Here is a 24,564-nt window from a genome sequence, read left to right as displayed (position 1 = left end):
CCCCTGCATTGGCAGGCGGATTCTCAACCACTGCGCCACCAGGGAAGCCCGCAGAGGAATACTTTTTAACAAAGCATCAGTCTTACACTTTTAATATTCTGTATTTTTCTATTGTTGATTTAAAATGTGTTTTACTTTTTCCTTTAATAGTGGATGAGAGTTCTGAAGAAGAGTCTTTAAGCAGGTAGGATTTTATGGATTTTTAAAACTTGTGTGTTTAACTAAGGGAACATGGAGAAAAGAAACTAATGTTTGTTGAGTGTTCTACTCTGGGTTAAACACTGTATTATGTGCTTAAATTTGTTACATCATAAAGTCATCACAACCGCTTTGCAAAGTAGCTGTGCTATATAGCTTACTTTATTAATTAGGCAGCTGTGGTTTGGAAGGCTTGGTTAATTGACCCATGATTCCATAGTCAACAAGTTGCTGACCTGTGATGTGACGGTCAGCCCCAGATCCACTCTCATGTCCCTCAGCAGAGATTGATAAGTACCCATGTAGCACTGGGGTCAAGATACAGACCCAAATCAGATCAACTCAGAAAGTCAGATTTAGTTATGTATTAACTCTGATTTAGAGTTTTCCTAAGAAACCTGGTTAGTCCAAGCCTTTGTCCTGATATATTTGACAATTGCAGTGGTAACTAGTACCTTGTATTTACCATTAAGGAGTTATGGCAGATCTCAGGTAGCTGAGGCCTCAGAACCATAGGGTTTTATACAAGCAAGACCTCATTAGGCAGGTCTTCTTAGATATAACGATGTCTACTCTCCTTAAGGTGAATTAGTTTTCTATAAGAGAAGAGTATCTGCCTATAGACCATGTTATGTTAATTAAATTCAACATCTACATAGAGCATCTGTCTAGTTGATTTCTCTACTTACTGCCTTCCCAGTCTGGTTTTGGTTTTCCCTTCAGGGTAGTACCCTTGCCTGGTTTTCTGAAGTTTTTTCTTAGAGTCTTTTTTCTTTTCTTTTCTTAAATAAATAAATTTGTTTATTTTTGGCTGCATTGGGTCTTCGTTGCTGCGTGCAGGCTTTCTCTAGTTGCGGCGAGCAGGGGCTACTCTTCGTTGTGGTTCACGGGCTTCTCATTGCAGTGGCTTCTCTTGTTGCGGAGTGCTCGGGCTTCAGTAGTTGTGGCACGTGGGCTCAGTAGCTGTGGCTCATGGACTCTAGAGTGCAGGCTCAATAGTGTGGGGCATGGGCTTAGTTGCTCCAGGGCATGTGGGATCTTCCCAGACCAGGGCTCGAACCCGTGTCCCCTGCATTGGCAGGTGGATTCTTAACTACTGTGCCACCAGCGAAGTCCCGAGCCCATCCTTGATTCAGGAACCATTGCCTTCACAGGCTGAAATCTTAAAGGTTGGAGGCTGCTATTGAGCAGGCCTCAGGGGTGAGGCACAGGGGTGATTTGGGAGGGGAGCCTATAGGAAGGAAGATATTTAGGCAGTACATAGGGAAAGAGAGGCACAGCTGCCAGGACCCTGTTTCTACAGCACTGTCTCTGCTTGGGGATCTGAGTGCCTATGAGGGTTTTTAAGAGCTAGCTATTTATGTGGACCTGAGTAAGGCAGGACCTCTATAGGAAAACTAAGTAGACTTTATAATTTTTAATGTTTTAATCTCTCTGGGAATAGTTTAACATATAAATTAAACATATAAATTTGTTCTTTGACTTTTGTACATTTAACTTGCAAACATTTCAGGGGACTCCCTGTACTGTTTTAGAGTAAAGGGGAGGAATGGGGCCTTCTTTTTTTTTTTTAATAAATTTATTTATTTAATTTTTGGCTGTATCGGGGTCTTCATTGCTGCGCGCGGGCTTTCTCTAGTTGCGGCGAGTGGGGGCTACTCTTCGTTGTGGTGCGCGGGCTTGTCATTGTGGTGGCTTCTCTTGTTGCAGAGCATGGGCTCTAGGCGTGCGGGCTTCAGTAGTGGTGGCGTGTGGGCTCAGTAGTTGTGGCTCGTGGGCGCTAGAGTGAAGGCTCAGTTGTGGTGCACGGGCTTAGCCGCTCCGCAGCATGTGGGATCTTCCTGGGCCGGGGCTCGAACCCGTGTCCCCTGCATTGGCAGGTGGATTCTTAACAACTGTGCCATCGGGATAGCCCGGGCAGCCTTCTTTAATAAGTGGTTTCCCTGCTGGAGAACCAAGACTGCCATTTTTGACGGACACAGATTAGTCTTTGAACCAGGCACGGACAATGGAGAAGGAACAGCATATCCTTCTACTTTATTTTAGGTCATCAGGTTTGTTCCAGTTCGGGTAAACAAAAGTTATGTTACCCATTAATTGGGTTTTCAGTTCAGGTTTTAGGACTTTTGGTGGAAACAAATTATTCTCAGGCTCTGCCAGTATATTGGCTGTCACTCTTTGTTATGGGAACTAAGAATGGGTCTTAGCTAGATATTTCATAGGTTGGGAGAGATGGAAGCAGAAATAGGTAACTAAAAGCTTTTCTAAAACAGAGGCCACATTTTAATGATGTCAAGAAACATCATTTAATATATAGGCAACCAACCTTTCACTTGATTTTTGTTTGTTTGTTTTTGGTTAAAGAAATAAAGTCACTCATTTTTGTTATATATTTTTGCTCTGAAGGCTTTCCAACAAACCTGGTGTTGATGATTCATGGCCTACATCAGACGATGAAGACTTAGATTTTGATACCAAGGTAAAGTTCTCTCCTGTGAAATTAGTTTTCCTGCTTTGAATTTAGTTTTGTGTAGTATTAACTTCTAAAGTTTAGCAGTGGTCTACCTCTCATTGTTTTATGTTTGTAATAGAAAGTTGGTCAGAGCAAACCATTTTATAAAAATATGACTAGTTGAATTTTTTTTTTACTTTGCTAAATACTGAAGGTCGGGGCTGAAGAGAAAATGGGCTGGGAAGTAGATAGTGACAGGAAAAGTGTATTGGGAAGCGCTTTCCCACAAGGGAGGAAATACGAAATTTGGTCAAGCATAAGGATTCTTACTGTGACTTTTCAGCCATGCTGACGTGATTTATATAATACTCATGCTTAAATGAAATCTTTAGTGGATACAGTTACTTACTGAAATAATCATAGAATTTTCCTGGGGCCTTTCAGTTCCAAAACTATTTAGCATATATCATCTAGTTCTTTTTTCTTGGACAATTTTTATTTTGGTATCATAGAGTTGTTAGGAGAGAGCTTTGTTTTTCTCTGTTTCTGTCTTTGGTTCTGCATTAAGCCTAAAATAACAGTTGAAATTATGGAAATTTAGAAATTAAAATTCTGTTTCTCAAAATCCATATTATGAGGGGATTTTGCTGTGTTTTCTCAAGCATTCCATTAGCGTATATTCAGGGAATTCCCTGGTTGTCCAGTGGTTAGGACTCCACGCTCTCACTGCCAAGGACCCAGGTTCAATCCCTGGTTGGGGAATTAAGATCCCGCAAGTGGAGCAGGATCTTAGTTCCCCGACCAGGGGTTGAACCTGTGCCCACTGCAGTGGAAGCATGGAGTTTTAACCACTTGATCGCCAGGGAATTCCCAATACTTCTTATTCTTAAAGCTCTTGTTTTCTTCTCTAGAATGTCCTGAAACCAAGCTTAACAAAGCTAATGAGTGCTTCTTGGCAATCCAAGAAAAACAGTAAGTTATTTGAAGACTGTCCTTCTTGTGTTATTCACTGATTTGAAATTACAGATGTTCTCATGTACTCCACTTTATTTTCACTATAGTAGAAGCAAAATGTGGCATCGTGAGGCCAGAGAAGAGAACCTTCTTTGAGGACAATAGTTCTGATAGTGAAAATGAAGATGTGGTCGAAACCTTTCCCAAACCATCAATCAGACTCCAGGGTGTCTCTCATCCTGCTTTCCCATCACCTGAACCTCTCCCAAAACCTCTCAAGTCTTTAGCAGGCCTTGGTCTTACAAAGGTAAGTTGTTCTGTTTTGTTTTTAACTTTTTTTTTTCTGTGCTTTTTCACATACCAGACCCCTGATTCTTACAGTGATGAAAAGAATCCCTTACAGAAATGGAATTCCTCAAGATCACGATAGAAAACAGTGTAACAACAAGAGCAACACATGTGCAGGATTGAGATTTATGAACGTTGGTGGCAGTAAACCATTCTGAAGTACGCCATTATGAAAGGAAAGAATTAGAAAGCAACTAGAAAGAACAGCTAGATGAATATGCAGGTGGGGAGGGGGATGAAGGGGAAGAATTCATTTAAGAAGGACAAGATGAATTTAAAGATTGAATGAGGGTCAAGATGAGAGAGATTATTATACAAACACAACAGAAATAGTGGGGTTAAGTGAGAGCAGGAACTCTATAAAATATGATAGAAATTATTTCAAATTCACATTAACAAGAGAAAGTCAGGTCATGGGAAAAAATGCTCGTACTCTTTTGAATGACATATAGTTGATTTTTGTGAAGAACTGAAAGAGAATTTGATCCTAACCTTTTTTGATTGTTCTTTTTTAATTGAAGTATAATTGATTTACAATATTGTGTTAGTTTCAGATGTACAGCAAAATGACTTGGTTATACATATGTATGTATCTGTATTATTTTTTTTTCAATTCTTTTCCATTATAGTTTATTACAAGGTATTGAATATAGTTCCATGTGGAAGTTAGTTTTAATCTGAAGTTTTTTCCTTTTTAAAAAATTCTCACTTTTAAATTAATAAGGTTATGTCTTATATTTAATCTAGCAAAACCCTTGTTCATAGATAATGCAAGATGAGCTCTGTTTTAGACCTTATCAGATTTATTTTGAATTAAGAATTTTTGGCCCTTCTCCTTCTTGTGGTTTCTTACTTACTATTTGGTATATACTTAACTTACTTAACTAATTTATCTTACTGTTTGGTATCATCTTGGTAGGCATTTTAGATCTTTTTGAGAATAGACAGAGAGGAAATAAATAAGTATTTTATCTAGTTTTTCACTAAGATTATAATTTCTAATTATGTAAATGAGGTTCTTAATTTCAAGTCATTAAATGAGAAAATTTTAAACTGCCACAGTCTTAAAGAAAAAAATATAGAAATCATTTTTTCTGGAGAGATTCTGATTTATCTTTTCCTAGTAATATCTGTACATAATGGGCACATATACACGCATCAAATGAATGAAATCACAATTTATGATTTTTTTCTAATATAAACTACATATTATTATAAAATAATAAGGAAGGAAAAATTACCAGCAGAGTGTACAAAATTATCTCTGGAAGACAATTTTTTACTTTTTAAAATATCTCCAGCAATAGGTACATTTCATGTTATTCTTGAGAAACTTTATTAACTTCAGTATTTATAGTTAAACTAGCATGTAAATATTTTGTTATACAAGTTAAACTAACATGTAAATTCTTTCATATCTAAAACTCAGGAATCCTGGTTACTTGATTTTTTAGTCCCTTTGTTCTTCCCTCGTGTGAATATTGGGTCCTGTTTGTTAATCATAGATGTATCTGAGAACTTTTAAATCTCCAACTTGGATAATCATAGTTTTACTAATTTTTTTTAGTACTAAATCATTTCCCCAATCTTTAACTGCCATTCTATAAGGCGTAGATAGGAAGAGTTATTAGCGTGCTGTTCACAGGTGAATAAGAAAATCATGTGAATTTTAAAATAGGGTTTTATGTTTCTTCTGTACATCATAGTAGTACTTAAAAATGCCTTATAATTCCATAATCACATAAACATTCTCTTCTACAATTTTTTTTTTTTTTTTTTTTTTTTGCGGTACCCGGGCCTCTCACTGTTGTGGCCTCTCCCGTTGCGGAGCACAGGCTCCGGACGCGCAGGCTCAGCGGCCAGGGCTCACGGGCCCAGCCGCTCCGCGGCATGTGGGATCTTCCCGGACCGGGGCACGAACCCGCGTCCCCTGCATCGGCAGGCAGACTCTCAACCACTGTGCCACCAGGGAAGCCCTCTTCTACAATTTAAAACTTGTCTTTTAAGATTAATTTTTGAAAAGGAATCTTCTTGTAGTCTCTTGAGTTGGTGTTTTACAATTAAATCTTTTCATTAAACTTAAAAATGCTTATTGCTATTATATCCCAGAAATGAATATTTGCACATATTCATGAAAGAGTATATTTTATATCCTTAAACAAATGTTGCAATATATAATCGAAAAATTGAAGCTCATAGTTTTCTTCCCCAGTCCTGTTTATATTTTCAAAAGTTCAGAACTCTGCATAGGTTTGCATCATTTAATTATACCAGGTTAGTATATTTTACAGATATTTATCTTAACATCATATGCTTTTCCTGAACAAGTTTATCTATTACTAATCCAAATGCATTTATCCAAATCTTTCTTCTAAGTCCCCTGGGTGCCTCAAATTTCTTATGCCCCAAGCTGAAGACATTGTCCCTGATGCTTTCCTCTTTCCTGACTCTTTGTAAGCTACTCTGTCATCTGTCTTCCCCATCCTAGTAGATAACATCACTGAAATACCGAAGCAGGAAAAATCCTGGACTCCATCCCTCCCTGAAATCACCACATCCTGTTGCTCATCAAGTTCAGTATTTTCTACCTGCTTACCATTTTTCATTTCCTATTACTTTCTCACTTATAATTTTGAAATGCTCTTTTCTAGTTTTGCTCCCCTGATGTTCATCTTTATGTTGCTGCCAGGGTGACCTTTCTAAAATATATTTGTGAAGATGTAACGCCTCTACTTATGTAGTGGATCCCCATCACGTGAAGGAGAAAGTTCATGTTCTAGGAGGACACTTGCTTTTTTTGGTTTGGCTCTGATCCTCCAGTTTTGTCTCTCATTACCATTCCCGGTAACTGTGTTCTAGTTTTCCACGTGACTTGTTATGTTGTTTCACGCCTCGTCCTTTTGCTCAGGCTGCCCTTTCTAGAATCCCCTTCACATCCCCGCTCTACACTGTGTCTGTCTTTTAAGACACAGACCTGTCTTTGCAGCATTTCCTGAGCTACCCAGATACAGCTGACTCCTCTTTCCTTTGTGCCCTTCCTGTACTCTGTTCACATCAATTGTAGAGCTTTTGAATGATACTTTTCTCTTCTTATTTGTTTTCATGTAGCTCTACTTCTCCTAGAATACAAAGCAGAATCAGTCTTCTATTTATATTTCCAGCTTTTCTCCCAGGATAGTGCCTATGATTTGATAGATCCAGTAAATGTTTGTTGTCTTACTGATTGATTGAATGACCAAATGAATGAATATGATGTTTTCTGGAATTAGGTGTTTGTTTTATTTTGTTTTGTTTTTATAGGAAGGAGCAACAAATCCAGAAATTGGAGAAAAAGAAAATGATACTGATGTTGAAAGTGCTCCACAAGAGCAAATAGATCATAACAATTTGACTTCTTTTGATGGAGCACACAAAAATAATAGGAGTGGTAAGTTAGTGAATTTTTATGAATTTTTTTCTATGCTTAAAGGCTAGTATAAAAACATCTAAAGTCTGTAGATCGAAATATACTATCCATTTCTTTTTAAGTATGTTTCTTTTGCTCTATTTCTTCAGAAGTATCCCAACTACTACCAACTTTTTCTTCCTGAAAATGCCTCAACCCTCTGAAATTCTTTTCTGCTACTTTATTTGATTTAAATATTTGTGGATGGAGATAGACTTATACAGGTATTTAAAATTCATAGTAGTAAATGTTCTCATTAATGGATCTGTGGCTGCATTTTACAGATATGATGTCAGCATTAGGATTAGGAGAAGAGGAAGGTATAGAATCACCTTGGGATTCTGAGGTACTGTCTTCTATTATTATTTTTTTTTTTATTTTAAAATATAAGCACTGAGTGATGTTAAAACATAAAAGGGAGGATGCTTTGACTTTACTTTCTCACCTTTGCATTTGCCCATCAAAATTTTTTCCTTATATTTTTAACCTGTAATTAATTAAATAATTGTGTGCTAAATATAATAACTACCACATAGTGCACTTTTGTTAATTTGCAGGATTCACCTAATGAAACCAGTGTAGTATAGAGCAAAAACCAAGGCTTAGAAGTCATAAGGAATCAGTTTGGGTTCTGAAGTTAAATTTATCTAAAAACTGAAGCATTATTTCAGGTCAGCCTATGGCCAAATGTATGTTTCTTTTTTCTTTTCTTTTTTTTTTAAATTTTTGTTGGAGTATAGTTGATTTACAATGTTGTGTTAGTTTCAGTTATAGAGCAAAGTGAATCAGTTATACATACACATATATCCACTCTTTTTCGATTCCTTCCCCATATAGGCCATTACAGAGTATTCAGTAGAGTTCCCTGTGCTATATAGTAGGTCTTTATTATTGATCTATTTTATATATAGTAGGGTGTAGGTCAGTCCCAGTCTCCCAAGCAAATGTATGTTTCTTTGGTACATATGGATGTGTAAAACTCCTAGTGAGGTTCAGAGAGAAACAGGTTGAAATGTAGTTTTTTACCACTTAGACCTGAAAAAGATAGTGCCTGAGAATTAAAAGTATTATTACATTTGGATTGTCAAATAGATCTCCAAGGAACATTTCAAGAGAAGCAAAAGAGTGGGGAATAATAAGTATGTGGCGTTATAATAACAACAGTTTGGTTTAGCAATGTTTTAATAAGTACACACCATTTTGGATAGTTAAACTAGTGTGCGTTGAGTACCTTTATGGCAGCCGTACTTGAAGTAACATAAATATAAAGTAATGATGACCTGTTGTAAAGTGACAGCTATGGAAAGAAATAAGAAGGGCCTGATCCGTTAGATATAGGCAGCTGCTGCAGTGATACAGCACTGTTTAAAGTCAAAAGACATGGTAGCATCCTGGTTCTGTCACTAGCTGTGGGATCTCGGAAAAACTTGTCTACCCTGGTTGAGCGTCAGTGACCTCCTTTGTAAAAATGGTACTGGTACCCACTTCTCAGGTATGTGTAGGGAACAGATGTGGTAACAGCTGTGAACACACACTGTAAACTGTAAAGGGTGCTATAGAAATGTAAGACAAAAATGATCACAGTCGCAATTAGTGACTCACTAAATGCTGGGATACTTTTTTAAAACCCGAAGGACAATAAAATGACAGTAGTGTTAAGAATAGGAAAATTAGAACGGGCATGTGGATTTCTAGTTTGGGGTATGTTAAGTTTCTATAGACTGTTATCGGAGATCTCCTATAGGTATCAAGTGCTTTGGTACTTGAGGTGCTCTCGACATTTTAAATGTTTTGATCTTAAATAAATTCCTGTCATTGAATACCAACTATGTGCTGGGCAGTTAGACACTGACTGTACCAATTGAGGGGTTAGGCTGTAGTGGTGGGAACATAAAACCAAACAGGAATCCTTTATAAGTCACTGTAAAGTCCTTCATGTAAAGAAAATGGAGAGGGCTTCCCTGGTGGCGCAGTGGTTGAGAGTCCGCCTGCTTATGCAGGGGACACGGGTTCGCGCCTCGGTCTGGGAAGATCCCATCATGCCGCGGAGCGGCTGGGCCCGTGAGCCATGGCCGCTGAGCCTGCGCGTCCGGAACCTGTGCTCCACAACCGGAGAGGCCACAACAGTGAGAGGCCCGCGTACCGCAAAAAAAAAAAAAAAAAAGAAAATGGAGAATGTTAAGTTAGACAACATTGAGAGAGTTTGTCGTTAGGATGGGGATGGGAGTGGGAGTGGAATTTAGGTAGTCAGAAAAGATCTGCATGTGAGAAAAGCTACCAAGGGGAGGATGGGAAGGAGCCTGTTATGTGAGGGTCCAGGGGAGGGACATTCTGAACAGAGAGAACAGCAGATCCCATCTGTTCGTCATTACACTCTCGCATCTTGGAATGACCAGGAAACAGGAAGTGGGGTAACTGTCCTTACAATCATTTTTATCATTGTTGTTGTATGTAGAAAGTAAAATGTGCATAGTAAAAGCTTGACACATTTAGATGATTAATAAATAAATGTTCTTATTCCCTTATTAAAGCTTGCTGTACTTTTTTGAAGAGTTGCATAACTATATTTAAATTTTTTGCTATTATTTAAACATAAAAGTTTTTCTTACTACTTCGCTATTTTATTCAACTAGTTTTCCTATCAATAAAAATTTTATCAAATAACAGATTCTTGTAAGCCCTTGTTTACCTAAATGAAGCAGCTTCTATAGTGTTCTGTTTATGCTCAACGTGACATACTTCGTGGTTTCTTTTCATGCCAAGTATATTATTTTAATACTAAAAAATTTCTGTCTTTAGAAATACTTTAAATTTATAGCAAGTGTACTTATTAAAGAATTTATTTAAATACATATTTTTTAAAAATACTCTCTTCTTTTGACAGGGAATGCAAAGTAGAGTTAGGTATTTTGAAGTTAACTCCTTGCTGAAATGTACCTGTAAGTCAGTATTCTGTCTGTGAAAATAATTCCTCTGGCTTTCCATGCTCAGTTTACAGAGTCAGTAGCCAAATGAGGATAAAAGATATACTTGATCTAGAGAGTGTATGTGAAGTTTTCTATTTAAATGTTTGGGTTTTCAATCCATGCTTCTCTTATTTTTAAATATAATTGCTTGTAAAGTAGGAAATTTTTAAAAAGTAGGGTATTTTCAGGTATTAGAAGGGGATTAGGAAATCTTTATGCAACTCATTAGTAATATCAATTTTAACAGAGTATCTCTGAGAGTCTTCCACAGAAGTATGTTGATCATTTATCTGGAGCTGCAGGTCAAAGAGGAAAAAGTATATTAAATGGACAAGTAGAAGGTAAGAACTGTATTTTTATGAAAAAGTCATTTGACAGCAATGTTGATTTAAAATGGGAATTCTGATATATTCTAATAGCCAAGGAAAATCACCTGTCGGTTAAGAGGAAGAATCATTCCTCACACTGATTTCAAGTTGAACTGAGCCTGTCTCATTCTGGACAAGAAGTGCTGTATCAGAAGAACTAAGCAGCTACATCTTTTTTTCCAGTCAAAAATCCATCAACAGTTTTTAGGCAGTTTTTATTTGGCCAAAAAGCAGTGCTTGAATACTTAACTGTGTGCTGTGTTCTATTTAAGTTCTGACTGTCCAGATGTCCTTTTGTAGACAACATGCCATGATATAATCATCTATCTCCATGTCTGTTATCAAGTTACACTGTGAAGTGTGCCACCCTTTTGAGGTGGTCCTCAAAGACACAGTTTGCTTTTTGTTTAACCAAGTGTCCTAAAGCATGTACCTGAAGTTATATCATTTTTTATTCTAAAAAGCTATGCAGCTTATATTCTGAAAACTATTACAAAATATAACACTGTTGATGTAAAAAAAAAAAGAAAGAAAATCACCTGTCAAATGCATAGTGAGGAAAAAGATGAGAAAAGGAGGGAAGCTGTGTATCTTATCTGATGTCAGCCACAGATTAAATTGAGAGTCCCCTTTAAGGAGCTAAATTATTAATTCCGTTTCAAGGTACTCTACAACCTAAGGAAAGTTGGGAAATGAGGAAGAGGAAAGAAGGAGTAAAGAATGAGAGAGGCAGAGGTTACAGAGAGTAAATGAAGGAAAAGGAAGCAGGGGTCTGTGGAGGACGGTGGCAAAGTAAAATAGGTCTTTAGAAAAAGGAAGAGAAGAGTATTTGAAACGTGAGACAAATTTGAAGTGAGCTTCCAGCACCAAAACTTGTCAGAGAGGAACAGTAAAGCTTTCCCACTCTTACTGTGGGAATGTAGAAGCAGACTCACAGATCAGAGTTTCTCAAATTTTAATTAGTCCCCTGGGGACCTTGTGAAAAGTGCACATGCTGAGCAGCAGGTCTGGGGTTGTGCATTTCTGACAAGCTCTCAGAGTAGCAAGGGTGTAGGCTTGCATTTAGAGAAATCTGGAAGAGGAGCCACTGGATAGTTCAAGACAGAACAGGATCAAGGAAAAGCATTATTTTCTTTTTCTTTCTGAGCGTGTTTATAGCCAGAGGGTAGCAAAGCATTGAAGTAGAACTTATGGATGTAAGGTACCACTGCTAAGCAAAGAGGAAAAAAGAAGTGGTGGGGATGATCCATAAAAAGAATGTAAAAGGGGAAGAATTAAGACCACAGATCCAGAGACTACCTTTGAAGAGGAAAGAATATAGTGAAAGGAAAGAGGGAGGAAAGAAGGATGTTAGGGAGGTGATTGTGGAGGTGATGAGGAAACTTGAGAGAACTCTTGTTAGATGACTTCAGTGTATTTACCCTGAAACAAGGTTACGTCATTGCTGCCCCAGAGAATACTGGAAGCAGGAGTGGGTGCTAGAATTGAGGTAAACCCCAGCTCCTCCTTGTAACTATCAGGCATCAAAGATATATGTTGTGTTGGTATGTGTTATTCAAATGAGATTAATTTGAATATGGAAGCATTGGCTGTTTTTTTATTTTTTCAAGATAGGTTTTTTTTGTTTGTTTTTTTGGCTGCTCGGCTGGCATGTGGGATCCTAATTTCCCCGACCAGGGATTGAACCCATGTCCCCTGCAGTAGAAGCATGGGGTCTTAACCACTGGACCACCAGGGGAGTCCGTAAGATAGCTAATTTTTTGATGATAATTGTTTCACAAAAATTCTTTTAAACAGTAGCATGATATACTGAACCAAACTAATTTTGGAAACAAAAGAAATTAATAGGGTTCATTCCCTAAATGCTAAAATTGTTATTTTTAGTAAATACTACACTGATTTTGAAATATTAAAGATTTTTATTATCTAATAATTCTGTGGCAGTAAAATTTACTTTTTCCTTTTTGATAATCGTACTTCGATATTGAAAACTTATAATACATTATTTCTTAGATGTGCCTTATATACCTTCTTGCATGAGTGGATCGAGAAACTTTAAGATGACTAAACTAGAGGATCCAAGAAATGTAGGCATACCAGTAGCCCACATGGGTATGGAAAAAAAATGAATATTTTTATGAACTATTATTCTACAAGTGTATATCCAAGCTGATCAGTTCATAACACGTTCTCTGATGAGAAATGTATTATACATTCAACTGAACTGTCATCCCAACTGTGCACTTCCTAAATTACAGGACAAATTGAAGAACATGATAAACACTTGTAGTATAATGGTGTAAATGATGCTGCCGTATTGCATTCAAGATATGCTGTTGCGTTTTACCATCAGCTTTCACATTTACCTTCTCGGGGTCATGATTTGTTCCTCTGATTAAAGATCACTTTTCTCCTCATCCATCAGCATGTTCACATTGGTACATGTGCATTTTTCTATTTTATAAAGGCTTTTGGAACATAATCTTACTTTTGAAATCTTAACTGCATGTTTTATTAAACCTGTACTCTTATTTTTTCTTCAGTATCTATAGTGAATTCATATGTCTGTCTTGTTGCCGTCCTAACCTCCCCCAAGAAACAAAACACCAAAACCTAAAGTATTCACTGCCAAGGCCAAGCATGAGGATTCTGCTCGGTACTAACTGCATGAATATATAGGTGGCTTTCATAGTGACGTGTACTTGATTCTATGTCCCTTTTGCCTTTTAGATTCTCCTGAAGGATATCCTCACTTGAAGGTAAAAACTTATATTTTTATCTTGAATTATTAACTACAGATTGTATCAAATGTACATTATTTATTAATCAACTTGTTTCAAAACCCATTCAGCCTGCAGTTGGAGTGAAAGATTCTGTTCCTAATGAAACAGTAGGAATGAAGGATTTGCAAACATCCAGATCAGGTAAATTCTGCAGTGCAAATTTCCCTCTGGAGGGAGGTACGCTAAAATATTTGAAATGCTCACAGCCTTCATATTCCTAATTCTTTTTTCTTTTGTTTTTGCAAATTTAATTGAAGGATTTGACGTAAATAAGGCACATGTTATTGTTGGTATCCATGTTTTGAAAAACGGATATTTACAAGCATAAGAAAAAGATATTTTTAAAATGTAAACTTTAACTCACATGTTCCTATGTATGTTTCAATACCCTAAAGTTCTCAGTTTGGAATCTCTGTACTTCTTAGGGATTCTCAGAGGTAAATTATTAGATTCTAAGATTTTTCCAGTTTTATCAAATGCTTATTTGAATTCTGACCTTTACCTAGAGTAAAGCTTCACTTGCTAACATGTCAATTGTATTTCAACTTTAATTATTTCATTTTAGTGGTGTTACACGGATGAACTTAAGCCAACCAGACGTTTTGATTAGCAGACTCTGTGTGTCTGTCTCTGTGTGTGTGTGTGTGTGTGTGTGTGTGTTGGTCTTTGATTATTAAAAGTGGGGGAAAGTAATCATACCTTAATGACGATTTGCTAGACACAATCTTTTAAAACAGTAATTCTGAAAGTTTTTGGCTTTAAGATCCTTTTATTTATTTATTTGTTATTTTTTTATGAGGCAGATATAGGATCCTTTTATACTTTTAAAAATTATTGAGAATTCCAATGAACTTTTGTTTAAGTAGGTTGTATCTACTGATGTTTACTGTATTGGAAAATAAAACTGAAAAATTAAAAATACAAGCACACACAATCATACATTCTATTAGCCATTAGAACTATGATGTTATCACATATCTTGACTCTGGAAAACTCCACTGTACACCTAAAACAGAATGAGAATGGAAATAACGTTTACTGTTATTGTGAAAATAGTTTTGACCTCTTGGACCGCTTGAATGGTTAGGTCTTGGGACTCCAGGGATGCTCAGGTGACACTTGAGAACCACTGTTTTAAACCATTCACAGAGCTTATGGATGTGAAATGATAAAGGGACCCTTGTGATGAAACAGGATTTAAACTTTCACTTTTACATTTCTTGCTTTTTTCTTTGATTTGTCTTTTTTTTTTTAGGTTTTTTTCCTTTCTTTTTTTTTTTATGCAGCAGGTTCTTATTAGTCATCAATTTTATACACATCAGTGTATACATGTCAATCCCAATCACCCAATTCATCCCACCACCATCGCCAACCCCCCGTGGTTCTCCCCCCTTGGTATCCATACGTTTGTTCTCTACATCTGTGTCTCAATTTCTGCCCTGCAAACTGGTTCATCTGTACCATTTTTCTAGGTTCCACATATATGCGTTAATATATGATATTTGTTTTTCTCTTTCTGACTTACTTCACTCTGTATGACAGTCTCTGGATCCATCCACGTCTCAAAAAATGATCCAATTTTGTTCCTTTTTATGGCTGAGTAATATTCCATTGTATACATGTACCACATCTTCTTTATCCATTCGTCTGTCGATGGGCATTTAGGTTGCTTCCATGACCTGGCTATTGTAAATAGGGCTGCAGTGAACATTGGGGTGCATGTGTCTTTTTGAATTGTTGTTTTCTCTGGGTATATGCCCAGTAGTGGGATTGCTGGATCATATGGTAATTCTATTTTTAGTTTTTTAAGGAACCTCCATACTGTTCTCCATAGTGGCTGTATCAGTTTACATCCCCACCAACAGTGCAAGAGGGTTCTCTTTTCTCCACACCCTCTCCAGCATTTGTTGTTTGTAGATTTTCGGATAAAGCCCATTCTAACTGGTGTGAGTGAGGTGATACCTCATTGTAGTTTTGATTTGCATTTCTCTAATAATTAGTGATGTTGAGCAGCTTTTCATGTGCTTCTTGGCCATCTGTATGTCTTATTTGGAGAAATGTCAATTTAGGTCTTCTGCCCATTTTTGGATTGGGTTGTTTGTTTTTTTTAATATTGAGCTGTATGAGCTGTTTATATATTTTGGAGATTAATCCTTTCTCCGTGGATTTGTTTGCAAATATTTTCTCCCATTCTGAGGGTTGTCTTTTCCTCTTGTTTATGGTTTCCTTTGCTGTGCAAAAGCTTTTAAGTTTCATTAGGTCCCATTTGTTTATTTTTGTTTCCATTACTCTAGGAGATGGATCAAGTAGATCTTGCTGTGATTAATGTCAAAGAGTGTTCTTCCTATGTTTTCCTCTAAGAGTTTTATAGTGTCCGGTCTTACATTTAGGTCTCTAATCCATTTTGAGTTTATTTTTGTTTATGGTGTTAGGGAGTGTTCTAATATCATTCTTTCACATGTAGCTGTCCAGTTTTCCCAGCACCACTTATTGAAGAGATTGTCTTTTCTCCATTATATATCCTTGCCTCTTTTGTCATAGATTAGTTGACCATAGGTGCGTGGGTTTACCTCTGGGCTTCCTATCTTGTTCCATTGATCTGTGTTTCTGTTTTTGTGCTAGTACCATATTGTCTTGATTACTGTAGCTTTGTAGTATACCCTGAAGTCAGAGAGTCTGATTCCTCCAGCTCCGTTTTTTTCCCTCAAAACTGTTTGGCTATTCGGGGTCTTTTGTGTCTCCATACCAATTTTAAGAGTTTTTGTTGTAGTTCTGTAAAAAATGCCATTGGTAATTTGATAGGGATTGCATTGAATCTGTAGATTGCTTTGGGTAGTATAGTCATTTTCACAATATTGATTCTTCCAATCCAAGAACATGCTATACCTCTCCATCTGTTTGTATCATCTTTAATTTCTTTCATCAGTGTCTTATAGTTTTCTGCATACAGGTCTTTTGTCTCCCTAGGTAGGTTTATTCCTAGATATTTTATTCTTTTTGTTGCAGTGGTAAATGGGACTGTTTCCTTACTTTCTCTTTCAGATTTTTCATCATTAGTGTATAGGAATGCAAGAGATTTCTGTGCATTAATTTTGTATCCTGCAACTTTACCAGATTCTTTCATTAGCTCTAGTAGTTTTCTGGTGGCATCTTTAAGATTCTCTATGTATAGTATCATGTCATCTGCAAACAGTGACAGTCTTACTTCTTCTTTTCCAATTTATATTCTTTTTATTTCTTTTATTCCTTTTATTCCTTTTATTTCTGATTGCCGAGGCTAGGACTTCCAAAACTATGTTGAATAATAGCGGTGAGAGTGGACATCCTTGTCTTGTTTCCTGATATTAGAGGAAATGCTTTCAGTTTTTCACCATTGAGAATGATGTTTGTTGTGGGTTTGTCATATATGGCCTTTATTATTTTGAGGTAGGTTCCCTCTGTGCCCACTTTCTGGAGAGGTTTTATCATAAATGGGTGTTGAATTTTGTCAAAAGCTTTTTCTGCATCTACTGAGATGATCATATGGTTTTTATTCTTCAGTTTGTTAATATGGTGTATCACATTGTTTGATTTGTGTATATTGAAGAATCCTTGCATCCCTGGGATAAATCTCACTTGATCATGGTGTATGATCCTTTTAATGCGTTGTTGGATTCTGTTTGCTAGTATTTTTTTGAGGATTTTTGCATCTATATTCGTCAGTGATATTGGTCTGTAATTTTCTTTCTTTGTAGTATCTTGTCTGGTTTTGGTATCAGGGTGATGGTGGCCTCATAGAATGAGTTTGGGAGTGTTCCTTCCTCCACAATTTTCTGGAAGAGTTTGAGAAGAATGGGTGTTAGCTCTTCTCTAAATGTTTGATAGAATTCACCAGTGAAGGCATCTGGTCCTTGACTTTTGTTTGCTGGAAGATTTTTAATCACAGTTTCAATTTAATTACTTGTGATTTGTCTGTTCATATTTTCTATTTCTTCCTGGTTCAGTCTTGGAAGGTTATACCTTTCTAAGAATTTGTCCATTTCTTCCAGGTTGTCCATTTTATTGGCATAGAGTTGCTTGTAGTAGTCTCTTAGGATGCTTTGTATTTCTGCGGTGTCTGTTGTAACTTCTCCTTTTTCATTTCTAATTTTATTGATTTGAGTCCTCTTCCTCTTTTTCTTGATGAGTCTGGCTAATGGTTTATCAATTTTGTTTATCTTCTCAAAGAACCAGCTTTTAGTTTTATTGATCTTTGCTATTGTTTTCTTTGTTTCTATTTCATTTATTTCTGCTCTGATCTTTATGTTTTCTTTCCTTCTGCTAACTTTGGGTTTTGTTTGTTCTTCTTTCTCTAATTCCTTTAGGTGTAAGGTTAGATTATTTATTTGAGATTTTTCTTGTTTCTTGAGGTAGGCTTCTATAGCTATAAACTTGCCTCTTAAGACTGCTTTTGCTGCATCCCATAGGTTTTGGATTGCTGTGTTTCCATTGTCATTTGTCTCTAGGTATTTTTTGATTTCCTCTTTGATTTCTTCAGTGATCTCTTGGTTATTTAGTAACGTAGTGTTTAGCCTCCATGTGTTTGTGTTTTTTACGTTTTCCCCCTGTAATTCATTTCTAATCTCATAGCATTGTGGTCAGAAAAGATGCTTGATATGATTTCAATTTTCTTAAATTTACTGAGGCTTGATTTGTGACCCAAGATGTGATCTATCCTGGAGAATGTTCCATGTGCACTTGAGAAGAAAGTGTAATCTGCTGTTTTTGGATGGAATGCCCTATAAATATCAATTAAATCTGTCTGGTCTATTGTGTCATTTAAAGCTTCTCTTTCCTTACTTATTTTCATTTTGGATGATCCGTCCATTGGTGTAAGTGAGGTGTTAAAGTCCCCCACTCTTATTATGTTATTGTTGATTTCCTCTTTTACAGCTGTTAGCAGTTACCTTATATATTGAGGTGGTCCTATGTTAGGTGCATATATATTTATAATTGTTATATTTTCTTCTTGGATTGATCCCCTGATCATTATATAGTGTTTTTCCTTGTCTCTTAACATTCTTTATTTTAAAGTCTATTTTATCTGATATGAGTATTGCTACTCCAGCTTTCTTTTGCTTTCCATTTGCATGGAATATCTTTTCCATCCCCTCACTTTCAGTCTGCATGTGTCCCTAGGTCTGAAGTGGGTCTCTTGTAGACAGCATATATATGGGTCTTGTGTTTGTATCCATTCAGCAAGTCTGTGTCTTTTGGTTGGAGCATTTAATCCATTCATGTTTAAGGTAATTATCAATATGTATGTTCCTATGACCATTTTCTTAATTCTTTTGGGTTTGTTTCTGTAGGTCCTTTTCTTCTCTTGTGTTTCCCACTTAGAGAAGTTCCTTTAGCATTTGTTGTAGAGCCTGTTTGGTGGTGCTGAATTCTTTTAGCTTTTGCTTGTCTGTAAAGCTTTTGATTTCTCCATCGAATCTGAATGAGATCCTTTCGGGGTAGAGTAATCCTGTTTGTAGGTTCTTCCCTTTCATCACTTTAAGTGTATCATGCCACTTCCTTCTGGCTTGTAGAGTTTCTGCTGAGAAATCAGTTGTTAACCTTATGGGAGTTCCCTTGTATCTAATTTGTCATTTTTCCTTTGCTGCTTTCAGAAATTTTTCTTTGTCTTTAATTTTTGCAAATTTGATTACTGTATGTCTTGGCGTGTTTCTCTTTGGGTTTATCCTGTATGGGACTCGCTGCACTTCCTGGACTTGAGTGGCTATTTCCTTTCCCATGTTAGGGAAGTTTTCGACTATAATCTTTTCAATATTTTCTCGGGTCCTTTCACTCTCTCTTCTCCTTTTGGGATCCCTATAATGCGAATGTTGTTGCATTTAATGTTGTCCCAGAGGTCTCTTAGGCTGTCTTCATTTCTTTTCATTCTTTTTTCTTTATTCTCTTCTGCTCAGTGAATTCCACCATTCTGTCTTCTAGGTCACTTATCTGTTCTTCTGCCTCAGTTATTCTACTATTGATTCCTTCTAGTGTAGTTTTCATTTCAGTTATTGTATTGTTCATCTCTGTTTGTTTGTTCTTTAACTCTCCTAGGTCTTTGTTAAACATTTCTTGCATCTTTTCAATCTTTGCCTCCATTGTTTTTCCGAGGTCCTGGGTCATCTTCACTATCATTATTCTGAATTCTTTTTCTGGAAGGTTGCCTATCTCCACTTCATTTAGTTGTTTTTCTGGGGTTTTATCTTGTTCCTTCATCTGGTACATAGCCCTCTGCCTTTTCATCTTGTCTGTCTTTCTGTGAGTGTGGTTTTTGTTCCACAGGCTGCAGGATTGTAGTTCTTCTTGTTTCTCCTGTCTGCCCTCTGGTGGATGAGGCTATCTAAGAGGCTTGTGCAGGTTTCCTGATGGGAGGGACTGGTGGTGGGTAGAGCTGACTTTTGCTCTGGTGGGCAGAGCTCAGTAAAACTTTAATCTGCTTGACTGCTGATGGGTGGGGCTGGGTTCCCTCCCTGTTGGTTGTTTAGCCTGAGGCAACCCAACAGTGGAGCCTACCTGGGCTCTTTGGTAGGGCTAATGGCAGACTCTGGGAGGGCTCAGGCCAAGGAGTACTTCCCAGAACTTCTGCTGCCCATGTTCTTGTCCCCATGATGAGCCACAGCCACCCCCGCCTCTGCAGGAGACCCTCCAAAACTAGCAGGTAGGTCTGGTTCAGTCTCTCCTGGGGTCACTGCTCCTTCCTCTGCGTCCCGATGCGCACACTACTTTGTGTGTGCCCACCAAGAGTGGAGTCTCTGTTTCCCCGAGTCCTGTCAAAGTCCTGCAATCAAATTCCACTAGTCTTCAAAGTCTGATTCTCTAGGAATTCCTCCTCCCATTGCTGGACCCCCAGGTTGGGAAGCCTGACATGGGGCTCAGAACCTTCACTCTAGTGGGTGGACTTCTGTGGTATAAGTGTTCTCCAGTCTATGAGTCACCCACCCACCAATTATGGGATTTGATTTTATTGTGATTGCGCCCCTCCTACCATCGCATTGTGGCTTCTCCTTTGTCTTTGGATGTGGGGTATCTTTTTTGGTGAGTTCCAGTGTCTTCCTGTCGATGATTGTCCAGCACCTAGTTGTGATTCTTGTGTTCTCACAAGAGGGAGTGAGAGCACATCCTTCTACTCTACCATCTTGGTTCAGCTCTGATTTGTCTTAAGAAATTTAAATCTGACAATTTTACTTTCTTTAAAAAAAAGAAAAATATTTTTGTTATGTATTCATTTCCTGTCTCATGGCACTGTATGCTCTTTTGATCTAGTGTGGACCTAGACTTATCCTATTTTTACCTGGAAACAATTAGTCACTCAAGGCTATCATTTCTTTTGTAAATTTATGATATTTATCCAAGGCTTAAAAAATGATTTCTGAAGATACATTGGTAACATTGAGGAAAGTCCATCTCATTGTAATTAAAGTAGTACCATTCATTAAAAGATTTTTTAAAACCCATGTCTCTGGAACACACAATACTGTCATGCATATTTAAACATAAAATAAGTGGTTAGACATATTTTGTTAATGAAAAAATTCATATGTTGAAGAAACATAATTATTAATAAAACTCTTATGGTATACAGAATATGTAATAGAGATTGATGAGTGAATCAAAGTAAGTAATACTAGAAAATTAAAAAGTAGAACAGGGCTTCCCTGGTGGTGCAGTGGTTGAGAGTCCGCCTGCCGATGCAGGGGACACGGGTTCGTGCCCTTGTCCGGGAGGATCCCACATGCCGCGGAGCGGCTGGGCCCGTGAGCCATGGCCGCTGAGCCTGTGCGTCCGGAGCGTGTGGTCCGCAACGGGAGAGGCCACAACAGTGAGAGGCCGCATACTGCAAAAAAAAAAAAAAAAAAAACGTAGAAAAAATGAGAGGCAATAGTTAATGTATCTATATGAATGGCAATGACGTGTAAGATACAATAAGCCATGAAGGAGTAGTGTGTCTGGCGGGAGAGGAGGACATGGGACTGCTTCTCTGAAGAAAGAATTTGTTCAAGTTAGTCAAATTTGCATTAGTATTCACATTCTAATAAATGGAAACTTTGTTTTCAGATTTTTCAGATTGGGATTCTGCTAGTTTGACGCTCAATAATGAGACTTGTCAGAGAGCCGGGCATTTGAAAGTTGATGATAAATATCCATTTGTGTCACAATCAGTGACCAAAAATCAGTCAGCAGCCACAGAATTTGGACAGATGACCCTAATAGATAAAGAAAAGATTAATATCGGAGCGGTGTTTCTGTTAGGGAATTACACGCTCCATGACCTGTGTGAGTCACAGCTGCCAGAAAACAGAGAAAGCAAACAAGGTAATAAATAAGCACAGAGCACTCAACCGTAGGCCACCTTAGCATGGCTTCACCATAATCCTCATGTTTCCAGAATCATTTTGTGGCAAAATCTGCTTTGTGTTTACTCCTTTTATTCAACCCGCAGCCAGACATCTTTTAGCAAGAGTTTGCATTCTTCCTCTGACCAAAGCTACATGATAAATAACAAAGAGAATTAGGAGAGAGAATAAGTTTGTTAGGCTAGTATTTAGCATACACCTGAGAGTGGGTAGCAGGATTATATTTAGAATTTTGGGACTAGCTGGGAAACCTAGGTAGACATCTCAAGATTCCTTTCTCAAAATGTAGTTTTTTTAGCTTTACTTTTGTTTAGCTCTGAATTCATTAGTATTAGTTATAACTATATTCAATGTAACTAAAAGAGCACCTCCAAAACCAAACACTAAACTATTTCTTGTATTTTCTATGAGTTTATATATTTTAGAATTGGCTTTCCCAGCAGTAATGGGAGTCATTGGGGATTGCTACATAGTCCCTCCTTCTTAGCTGTGTCCACATAGTATATCAACTTATTATTTTTAATGAATTAATAGTTCACAAGGGATATTGGTTTTAAGGAGTGCTGATCATTTAAAAATAGTATATGGAAAATCAATTCTAATTCTACTAGGATGCCCAGTCTATTGATTAACCACACCTAATATATGTTCTACATAAATACCAATTAATTTAGTGCCCTTGATCAGTCATATGATCAGGGCTATAGTAATCAATCATACACTGTTTTTTTTTTCCAGTCCTATAGTTTTATCTTCTTGTCCTTCCTTACTGTAGAATTAATGTTACATTTACAAAAGATTCTCAGTTTTCTCCTAGAGTAGTGACTACAAGCTATAAACTCAAAGTTTTTTTTATCTATACAAGTGACTGGTTTGCTCTCATTTCTCCATGAGCTTGGTAGGTCCAAGAAGCACGAATTCAAACGAAACAGCTACACGAGCCCCCTCAACACAGGAAGATGTGAAACAGGAAAACTGGAAACTAAATACAAGCAACTTAAAACAGTTCATGCAGAACATTTCTCTTCTCAGTTGATACCTTTTATAAAGTAATAAGCAGAGTCTAGTTCTTGAGGGACCCAGGATTCATGCATTTATTTATTTAATAAAGATTTATTCTATGCTGGGTCCTGGTAATTTTATATCTTAAATATTTCTGGAAACAGTCCCTCAGTGTAGGCCTGCATCATCTTTTTTTTGCATTATAATGCCATTAAATTCGTCTCCCTCTATTTATTTGTATGGCCTTCAAATTCATCCCTCCTGCAGCATTTAGAGTGATCTATCTCAAATGCACCAGTGATCGTGAACCACTCTTTAAAGCATACTAATGTCCAGCCATCTTAGAATGACACGAGGCTTTCATAATCTAACTTCTACCTGACTCTCCCTCTCTAGCCCTTTCTGTCTGTCCTTTGCTCTGGAATTCTGAACTGCTGGTGATGCTCTCTCATCTATCCCTGTATTTTAGACAAATACTCACCCTGTTTTATGTATGCTTCTCTCCCTGTCTTGCTACAGCTTTCCATGCTCTCTCCCTTTCCTGTCCTCTATTCCCTTGAATCTGACTGACCTCACTGTGTAAGTCTCAGCTCAGGCATTATCTCTAGAAAAGCCATCGCTGACACCTTTTATCTACATTCTTCTTTAAACTGCAATGTTTAGTACTGAGCAGGAACTCAGTAAATAATTATTGAGTAAAATAAATAAAGACTGTGTATACAAAGATGATTTCAAGAGATTGTCCTCTACAGTCTAGGAGCAAAGAGGATAGTCGTGAAGAAATAATTTACAGTTCAGGTGATGAAGATACACTAGAAAAATCTATAAAGTACTAAAGTAGCTACTAGGAAAGAGATACCTGTTTGGGGAAAGAGAGCTGTAATCAAGGAGGACTTCATAAAGCAGGCTGGGTCTTAAAAGATGAAAAGAAATTTGTCAGAAGAGTAGAGGAAAACATTTCAGATTAAGGAACTGATAAAAGCATGAAAAGTAACAGTAATTTTGGAAACCATGAATAACGTTGCAGTTGAAGCTTGGTGTGTTGTTAAATCGGTACTATTATGAAGTAGAGAACAGAGTATATTGTGACTTTATATGTTTGTCCTGTATTTTTAAATTTTGTTTGGTTTTTGATTGTTCTGTTCATTGATGTTTGGTGGATGAATTTGTAAATGAATCTTTGAGATGTTTGTGTGCCTGTAACATGGTGACATCTGGTATTTCCCAGATGGTTTGTTGAAGTTTTAGGTAATTAGAAGTATTTCTTAAAGAAGTAAATATTCAGCTAAAGATTAAGCTTAATTTAAATTGTCATTTGATAAAATTTTTTAAATCTATTTTTATAAAGATTATGTCTTTTATCTAACTGTTCTAAATAGTTAATTTTAACTAAACATAGATTTGTCAGCAGAACTAGACTTAGAAATAACATCGGAGGAAGCACAAGAAAGGCTTGATGGAAGTGAAAATAACCACTCACAGGTATGTAAAAATGTAAATGTAAATTTCTGGCTCAATATTGTTTTCTATGCTTTAACGACATAACAGAGTTCAAATGAAATTACCTTTCAAAATTAACCTCTTAGAATCAATAGATAATAATTTAATATTTAGTTTTTATAGTGCTTTAATTACAAAGCTTAAAATATTGTTAGAATCTATTATAATTTATAGTTAAA

The 24,564-nt window shown here is 36.9% G+C and overlaps 1 protein-coding gene across 1 annotated transcript in view; it reads left to right on the top strand.

The window, feature by feature from the left end:
• The window catches only part of ANKRD26 (ankyrin repeat domain containing 26), a 92,343-nt gene that overhangs the window by 21,785 nt on the left and 45,994 nt on the right, over positions 1-24,564 (top strand). Inside the window, exons 6-17 of the mRNA XM_079914893.1 lie at positions 151-184; positions 2,605-2,677; positions 3,562-3,622; positions 3,712-3,911; positions 7,253-7,379; positions 7,682-7,743; positions 10,611-10,704; positions 12,745-12,843; positions 13,462-13,490; positions 13,583-13,655; positions 21,585-21,842; positions 24,285-24,367. Coding sequence (XP_079771019.1) covers positions 151-184; positions 2,605-2,677; positions 3,562-3,622; positions 3,712-3,911; positions 7,253-7,379; positions 7,682-7,743; positions 10,611-10,704; positions 12,745-12,843; positions 13,462-13,490; positions 13,583-13,655; positions 21,585-21,842; positions 24,285-24,367 — 1,193 coding nt within the window. The remainder of the gene's footprint in view (positions 1-150; positions 185-2,604; positions 2,678-3,561; positions 3,623-3,711; positions 3,912-7,252; positions 7,380-7,681; positions 7,744-10,610; positions 10,705-12,744; positions 12,844-13,461; positions 13,491-13,582; positions 13,656-21,584; positions 21,843-24,284; positions 24,368-24,564) is intronic.

The sequence above is a fragment of the Stenella coeruleoalba genome, assembly GCF_951394435.1.
Source record: "Stenella coeruleoalba genome assembly, chromosome: 2".
NCBI classification, from domain to species: domain Eukaryota; kingdom Metazoa; phylum Chordata; class Mammalia; order Artiodactyla; family Delphinidae; genus Stenella; species Stenella coeruleoalba.
Note: the sequence above shows the minus strand (reverse complement) of the source record. Positions and strands in the feature narration are given on the sequence as shown.